Source organism: Anarrhichthys ocellatus, unplaced genomic scaffold (genome assembly GCF_004355925.1).
Source record: "Anarrhichthys ocellatus isolate YVR2014 unplaced genomic scaffold, GSC_Weel_1.0 scaffold48, whole genome shotgun sequence".
Classification (NCBI taxonomy): Eukaryota; Metazoa; Chordata; class Actinopteri; order Perciformes; family Anarhichadidae; genus Anarrhichthys; species Anarrhichthys ocellatus.
Window position 1 is genome coordinate 542930 of NW_022280078.1, and position 8812 is coordinate 551741.

Consider the following 8812-nt stretch of genomic DNA (forward strand, 5'->3'; position numbering starts at 1 on the left):
CTGGCTGGCAAAGAGATGCATGGGAACATTTTGTAACCGGTTCCGTGTTTTTTTTTAAGGCAGGAGGGGTGGTGGTGGAGGCACCGGAGAGCTTGAACCGTGAGAACCGGGGTTAACGGGAAACAGCAGGGCCCGTTTGATTAAACATTCAATTGAAATGGCCACACTCGAGATTTTATACAGCCATTACATCGCGGGAGAAAAAGCATCCCTGCCGGTCCCGCTCGCCTGGCTCCTTTCAAGAGGGCTCACCTTCAATTTAGACCTAATTGAACATTGAGGGCTGGTGAACTGCAGCTCTATTATTTGTAGAAGAGAGAAAAAAGCGTCCAAAAAAAGTATCGCACTTTGTTGTTTAAACCAAACACCAGGATGAACTGTTACAACACGAGAACAGACCTGAGCCCATTGGATTAGGTTGCTGCAGGCTAAATAGGCTACTCATGAATATCCAGACATGCTGTTGTCACAGTCAAGTGTCATTAGAAAATCAAAATCCACCAACGACAGAAATCCTTCTGTCAGTTCACACAAATCTATAATAACTGAATGAGGGAAATAAATCTGATTTATGCCTAGATATGTAATTATTCCTCCCTCAGTCCCCTGTCATCAAAAACAGGTCCAATATTCTAACAAGCCTACAAAATAATAAATAATACAAGAATACATTAATTTAAAAAGAAAATAGATATTGTTAAATGTAGCTTGTGCCTCAACAGCAGTGATTATTGATGATTAGTTGTTTTTAAATTAAGAATAAAAGAGGAGAAATGTCAGTCTATACCTGGGGATGTTGGGCATTATGTGGTGGAAAAATCTTCCCCCTTTTTAGGAAACAGGCAACAAACTTTGGCTTGATGGGGCCGTCCGCAGGCACTAGAAAATAGAAACCACGACGCACAAGCTGAGTTATTTGATCAGTGGAGTTTAAAAGCAAAGCACCCCCCAAAACTGTTATTTTTGTTAGCTGAAGTCAAATATTTTATATTCATAAAGACGTAAAAAGTCAGTGTTACATTTACAGGGAATAATTAACATCAGAAGAAAGACAGATGACAATTTAACCTGCACACAGAAAATGACAGAGAGAAATAAAATCAAAACTCAAACAATATCAAGTATCCAAATTTCCAAAATTTATTCATTTCAAACTGCATATTGAAAAAAAAATATACTCAGCTGAAATTGTAACTGTTATAAGGATGGTATTAGTTCCGGTAGATATATACATAGAGTGGTTGGCTTCTGCGTACAGGCCACAATTTTTAAAATACAACTACGGGAATGAAATTTTGAAATAAAAACTTAAAATATCACAGTAAATATACAGAAATTGTACAAATCAATTAGAAAATAAAGAGCACAAGCGTCATACCTCTAACAGATGAAAAGTGGGAGACGGAAATATAAATTAACAACCTATATTTTAAGCTGTATGAGAGAAAAAAGTGTCTTCTTTTTTTAAGAAATTAAAATGTTAAGTAATATTGACCTTATATGAAGAAAAAACAGTATTACCTGTATCGTTTTTATGTCCCTTTTCTTTCCAATGTTTGCAGTAATAAAGGAGCATAACTGATCGCTCATAATTCCAGTTCTGCCATCTTCATTTTTAATATTTTCTGCAGAACTGGCCTTGCTTTATATATATAAAAAAAACGAAAAGAAAAATGCAACCTCTTGCAGTTTAACAAACAATTTCATCTGATTGTAATGTTTCTTTGATAAATACTGTACAAAAGGTGATTGCAATAATAAAACATTTGATTGCGACTCCCACTTTCTAGTCTTCCAAACTTCGTCCACCAGTGAAGAGGGCATCTCCTACCGTTCCTCTAGAGCTCCCTTAGAATAAAATGAAAGAAAAGAAAAAGAGTCGTGTGTCCTTTTTCTCGAGACTTCTATACAACTTTTCCCACCCCGAAATTTTTCTGTACAAAAATAGTCCAACGTTAATAGTCCACAGTTTCTCTTATAAAAGTTCATTTTCTCTCTCTCTCTCTCTCTCTCTCTCTCTCTCTCTCTTGCGCTCTCTCTCTCTCTCTCGCTCTCGCTCTCTCTCTCTCTTTCTCTCTCACTCTCTCTCTGCTGTGTGTCTCTTACATGTGTGTTAACGGCAGCGTGCCGTTGATCGTCGTCCCGGGCACGGTGCTCTGGTAGTGGCCGGACATGTGTAGCCTGGTCTGGGCGGTCTGCTCGCTGACCTCCGCCCCGGGCAGGTACATGCTGATCATGTCCCTCAGATCTCCGCTTTGGCAGCCCGGGCCGGCCCGATGGGACGACGAGGTGACGACGGGCGGGCTGGAGCTGCTGGACTCGGACTTCACCACCGAGGAGGGCCCCATGGAGCCCAGGGCGGTCATCCCCGGTGTGGCTTGCTGGGAGTAGGACATGGAGTATGTCGGGGAGCCGTTCATGTAGCTCTGGGAGCTGGCCATGGTGTTGTACTGCAGGGCGCTCATGTCGTAGCGGTGCATGGACTGCATCTGGCTCGGGTTGTGCGCGTTCAGCCCCGGGTGCTGGTAGCTCAGCTGGTCCTGCATCATGCCGTAGCCGCCGTTGGTCCAGCCGTTCATGTGCGCCGCGTAGCTGTCCATCCGCTGGTTCACCCCACCGCCCAGGCCGCCCCCCACCCCGACGCCGACACCACCTCCCATCCCGTTTCCTCCCGCGGACAGCAGCCCGCCGGGCAAGGTGTACTTGTCCTTCTTCATCAGGGTCTTGGTTTTCCGCCGGGGCCGGTATTTGTAATCCGGATGCTCCTTCATGTGCAGGGCCCGCAGCCTCTTGGCTTCGTCGATGAAAGGTCTCTTCTCGCTCTCCGAGAGAAGTTTCCACTCCGCGCCCAGCCTCTTGCTTATCTCCGAGTTGTGCATTTTGGGGTTTTCTTGCGCCATCTTCCGCCTCTGGCCCCGGGACCACACCATGAACGCGTTCATGGGTCTCTTGACCCGCTCCGGGCTGTTTTTCTGATTGGGGCCGGAGCCGGACGTGTTGGTGTTGCCCGAGCCCCCCGTGTTGGTCTGGGGAGCCGGGGGCTTCAGTTCAGTCTCCATCATGTTATACATCAGGAACAGCTTTCAGTTGGGGCTCCCGAGCAGAGGAGAAAAAAGAAGAAGAAGAAAAAAAAAAACAGAGACAAACTCCACAAGCCAGAGGCAGGACAGTGAGGAGCGCAGGGGCTGCTGCTGAAAAGTTACCTGTCGATTTTTTCTCTGCAACTTTTTCTCTGGACAAAAACAACAAGCACCCGAGCCGCGTCTCTACACACTCTCTCTCTCTCCCGCTCGGTGAGTGTGTTTCAGAGTGCGCGCGTGTGTGTATGTGTGACAAAGAGCCTTCTCCCAATAGGTCCCTTGCTATGTTGTGTCCACAAAACTTCTCCAGTCGCTTCTCCGAAAAAGCATCAACAAACTGTACTTTTCGCCCTCCGTCCGCCTGAGCCTTGACAACTCCAGATAGTTTTTGAACAAGTTAATAGACAACCATTCATGTGACGGGGCTGTCAGCGAATAAATGGCTTCGACCTGGCCAATCAGAGACGGCCTGCTCCCCTGACACGCCAATGGGGGAGATTAATTAGCATAAAGGGGTGGGGTCTGCTCTGCCCCGAGACACACGCACACATGCGATCTCGGGCTGCCCATATGAGCCAATATAAAGTACATATTTACCATCTGCAGGCTTATGGAGATATTTCTAGGAGAATATGTATATATACAGTGGCACTTTATGAACAATATCTTATATTATACAGAGGAAGAGGGACTTTCAAAAGTTTGCTGGCAGTTTTGAAATGACAAAGTGTCGTCTTGCAAACATAAACAAGTATATTATGACTAAAAACGTTCCTAATAAATACAAAAGATATGTCTTAAGGGTGACTTAAGAATTTCTAATAAATAAGGTTTGTTTTCTAATTAAATGTGTAGCCTAGATTCTACCAACAAATCCGAAGTCGAACAGGTGACATGAAATGAGATGAGAATAAAATAAATAAAAAAGGTGTTAAATAAATTCATCGCATGTTGACATGAATGGTGTCAGTGTCATCTTGTCTTGAACAGCATTGTCCTGACATTAAGTCCCGGCCGTGACCCTGCTGTTGTTCAAAATTAAAAAGTCACTAATGCCCCCACTTACGGGCCAAATAACATAACAACACTTAAATAAACTTTGTTGGTTAACTCAAAGCGTTGAATAGCGATGCTGGTGTGTGAATGTGTGTGTGTGTGTGTGTGTGTGTGTGTGTGTGTGTGTGTGTGTTGGGGGGGACGGCTGGTTTTTAGCGTTGAAAAGAGGAAAGGTAATCCAAGATGTTTCCCCCAGTCCTTTTGTTTAGTGAAGTTGAATGCCAACACACAGAAGGCAGACGGGCTCATCTCAGCACAAATAAGCGGTTTTTGTTTGGGATGTTGTCGCTACATCTGTCCGGACAAAGACCCAACTCCACTCCACTTCCACCGCCACAGTGCTGCTGTTGTTGTTGGAGCTTTACAGGGGGGGGTTAGGCTGTAGGCCTACGGCCTACCGGGGACACGAGGGGAGGAGAATTAAAGGTGAGGAATATTTAAAGATAAAGTGTGTTTGAACAAAAGCCGCGGCTCATTCATATAAGCCTGAACAAGCGTGTCGGCCAATTAGTGTGAATGAAAAGCGGCCTCCACCTGCCTCACTCTCCTCTGGATCAAACTGACCGGACAGCGAATATTATCAGAGGAAAAAAAACCTGCATCATCGTAGTCAAGTCGAAATAATTCACTCGTATAGTTTTAATGTCCAAAACGACCAAAGTTTGTTTGCGCGGTTGGGAGTGTTGTTGCCACTTGCTTTGCCTCGTTTCCTGAATCTCCATCTAAAGACTGTCCAGTAGGCTGCGTGACACCAGCGCCGCCTACTGGACAGATGGGGAACTACGGACAACTCCAAAAAGCCCAGGCAGGTTTTCCTCAATGTAGAGAGAGGGAATGGAGGATGACTGTTTTTAGAAGTTCAGCTAAAGATATATGAAATGCTAAAAAAAATATGCATTTACAATACATTCATCACCCAACAACACCAGGCCTAAAATAAAGAACTGACGAGCTCAACAAAGCCTGTCTGGCTCTGCAGGCCAGACAATCCCAATAATTAAAGATAGATCAAGTACATACACCTGAAATAATTAAATTGAAATGCGTGTCTCTAGATTAAATCGTAATTGAAAGTGAATAGATCAAGCCTTATTATTTTGTTTTAGTCATTTGATAATAAATGGAGGAGCGGAGCCCCCGTGCTCTCATTATGCCGGCCCCGGCAACCTTACATAAGATTCATCTTGTGCTTAATAGGCTACGAGAGGCGACACATGCAGCTCGGCCCATTATAATGCAAGGTTGAAATGGGCCGCTCGGCTGCTATCTGCATCTGAGTGTGTTCCCCGCTACCTCTAATCTGCTTATGATAATAAAGGAACAGCGGGGCCCCGCAGCTCCCTGAAAGCAGGCCTCCATCCACCCGGGAATGGCCCTGCATCCACAATCATCCTGAATTAAAGCCGTTGTTTGACAAAATACAGGAGAAACTAGCGGGGCGGCTCCCTTGGGCCACTTGTAAGCCCCCCGCTACACCAGGTTGGGACGGATACAGCAAATATAGCGAGCAGCACGCTGTGATATCAAAATACTGTTTTGTGGTTGCAAAAATTTAGGTGATAGGATCAGTGCAAAAACAAGCGAGAAAAAAAAGGGCAACAATATAACTGGAAAAAAAATAATATTCTAACAGCCGCCGCGCACGAAGGATGCTGCGGTTTGAACTCTTACAAAAGTAATGTTATCATAAATACAATTTCTGAGCTGATCGCTGAGATATTGGTACATGTCAATTCATCCAAATAAAATGCAAATATACACATCTATGAAATGATTAATTCTGGCAAAGGGGAAAAGAGCATATGGTAATTGTATAGCCCATGGCAATGAGGGAGACATATAGGTACAAATGAAAATAAACTCTTGCCACTAGGGGCCGTACCAGCAGCTGGAGACGCAGCCGAGAAAATACTTTATGAAAACATGAATAAGTCTTACATGGAGATTATATTAAACATCATGTATAACGGTATTTTTTTTAAATAGATGGAAAAACAATTATCATAATTTGTTTAAGACACAAATGAGTCTTTAATCAGACGCACAGTTATTGGTTTGTTATAATGTTACAACTGTCATTCTTTCAAAAATAGATTTGGGCAATAGTTATTTAGTGCGATGATTAACTCAAATAAATCAGATTATAGCATACAGCATGAACGTATATCAGGTTGTAATTTTGACAAGATGTCGAGCAACATATTAGAATATAATGGATTAAAACATAAAGCGAAAATAGCACAATATAAAGTGAGACTACAATCTTAAACATCATATTAGGTAGAATAAAATAAAATAAACGTCTTTAATAGTCTAATAAAATGGCATCGATGAAGCCTGAGTAAAACTATTTCAAGGCGTTCTGCTTGAATTGTAATTCAAACCTTGTGTTTTAATATCATTCTTTGAAAAAAATAAAAGAGGATAAAATAAAATAAATATAATTAAATTAGGCTACATCGAGGAAACGTGGAATTTGAAAACCATGTATTCTGTTCGCACAGATGATCTCTGTTGAGAACCAAACCGGCCAACAACTCATGATGCCATGCGGTGTCATTCCACAACACTGCATGTTTTACACACACACAAACACACACACATACACACCGACTCAAACACACACTAACATAGGCTACACACACCGACACACACACACACACACACACACACACAAACACGGCTTCTCCTCACCGCCGCTCTCCAACTTACTGCCAGTTTGGGAGTCCTCTCGTCTTGATTGGCAGAAATGAAACAAGATGCCATTTCGCTCAACTTCCTCCATATTTTCCATGCGCCTCACCCGGCGAGGAAGCCTCAACTTGCCCGGGACGGAGCTCCCGATGAGCGGCCGTTAAACCCTCCAACGGGGCACCGTCCGCGTGTTTCCCCCCCCCCCCCATCCCCGGTAGTCCGCGCGGTTTCTATCCGCCAGCCGGCTCGCTTTTGTCCGGCGTGCAGCCCCGCGGAGCCCCGCTGTCTGTCTGGAGCTCCGCTGTCTTCTTTCCGCGAGCCCTGCAACAAGAAAAGCCGTTTATGGCGACACACAACGTGAAAAGGGGGCCGATTTAAAAAGGAGAAGAATGCAGGCAAGAACAACAAAAGTCAGTTATAGCAAAGTCTATGCCTCTCCTCTCCTATCTTCCACCCCCTAGCTTAGCCAACATAATGAGCAGGAAAAAAGCTTTATATTTTGTTCACTGGGTATTCACAGATAATTTGAAGCCATTGTTTCTGCCACAGATGGTTCTTTTTAATACAATAACGGTGCTCTTTGTGAATAGCGAGCCCACAATAAAAATCTAAAGCGTCCTCCTGAATAACCATTTTGTTCTCTCTTGTATAGGCCGAACAAAAGCGCCAGTGAGGTAATGGCCTGCCTTATTGAAAGCCTCAGAATGGGGATTTGATAAAGATTTTTTTTCCGCTCCTTTTTCCTTTTGAACAAAGTACATGCCAATGTCACACAGAAACTGACACGGCATGAAAAGGAAAAAGGCTAAAAGGAAAACAATGCATGCTGTTGCAGGTGGCAACAATTATTACTATTATTACTATTATTCTTTTTGCTATTGTTATCATTATTATTATTTACATTTCTTAACTTTGTGCAAAAGTCAGAGGTGAGAGGTTGTTTTGGGGGGCTGCAGCAGAGCAGGTCAGGTGCAGGCGTGTTATGGGTTTTACAATGGAGCTTAAATCCAGAATACATTAGCCTCCAAAGGTCTGCTGTGGATTTGGCACAGTCTCATAATTTTGCATAGGGTGAGTCAAGTTGTGCCTGATAGAATTAAGTATTCAGGGCGCATACCAGTGGTGTCTTGCAGAAACCCCCTGTTTCTAATTCTACCCTTTTCACTACAATGGCCCAGAAAATATTGCATGCCCTTAAAGCGGTGATAAGGCACTGTGAAATGTCATAAATGCATGGCTGTTAATAGGGGGGCAGCCTAATGTAACCTGCTGGTTGAGATGCACGCCTGCAGGTGTGTGCAGTCAACATGCATTAGGTCCTGCAGGATGGATCCTGCAGCCATGTAAGCCACCTCAGTCTGCCCACGCTTGATGTAATTTGTAATTAACTCACGGCTAATCAATAAAGCGTTTAACAGAAAGCACAATGGACACACAGGGGATGATCCCAAGCCAAACATATTGGATGTCACTGATCGTTACAAGGTGAGGACACCCTGTCTATCACAGAGGTGGAGGGCGGGGGGGCAGGTGGGTGCAGCAGGAGAAGATAGGGTCGCTGGATGAGGGGATGAGGGGTGAGGAGGAGAGAGAAATGAATGGGGGGAAAGGAGAGAAGGGCAGAGAGGGAATAAAAGGGGGAATAATGAAGGACAGGAGAGGTGAGAAAGAGTCCCATTTCAACTTGGCCTGGCTCAGTTCATGGAGCTACACACAGTTAGAAAACACACACACACACACACACACACAGAGAATCAGTTTTCTATCGCAACCACTATCCCTCAGTCTCAGCCATGTACCAATCACACGTATCAACACTTACACACATGCAGTGGATTAAGAACAAGGCCTCGCATCTTACAGCCTGCATCGCATGGAAAAAAAAATGGAATGTCAGTGACTTATATTTGGGATTACTCAGGTCATATTATATATGAGAGAGAGAGAGAGAGAGAGAGAGAGAGAGAGAGAGAGAGAGAGAG

General features: G+C 44.1%; 1 protein-coding gene across 7 annotated transcripts in view; it reads right to left on the reverse strand.

Moving 5' to 3' along the window:
- The window catches only part of sox2 (SRY-box transcription factor 2), a 73368-nt gene that overhangs the window by 36856 nt on the left and 27700 nt on the right, over window positions 1-8812 (reverse strand). For 3 of the 7 annotated variants that reach the window (XR_004213529.1, XR_004213530.1, XR_004213528.1), the window contains exons 1-2: window positions 2107-6792; window positions 788-879 (exon numbers count right to left, since the gene is read on the reverse strand). The exons of 1 other annotated variant lie outside the window; for it this stretch is intronic. Coding sequence is in view for 1 of the 6 variants with exons in the window: in XM_031869636.1 (XP_031725496.1) it covers window positions 1839-1848; window positions 2107-3071 (975 nt within the window). In the remaining 5 variants the exon portion in view is untranslated. Of the gene's footprint in view, window positions 1-787; window positions 880-1117; window positions 1849-2106; window positions 6793-6848; window positions 7152-8812 lie in introns of those variants that run through there. 3 more of the 7 variants (XR_004213531.1, XR_004213532.1, XM_031869636.1) reach the window with 2 other exon arrangements.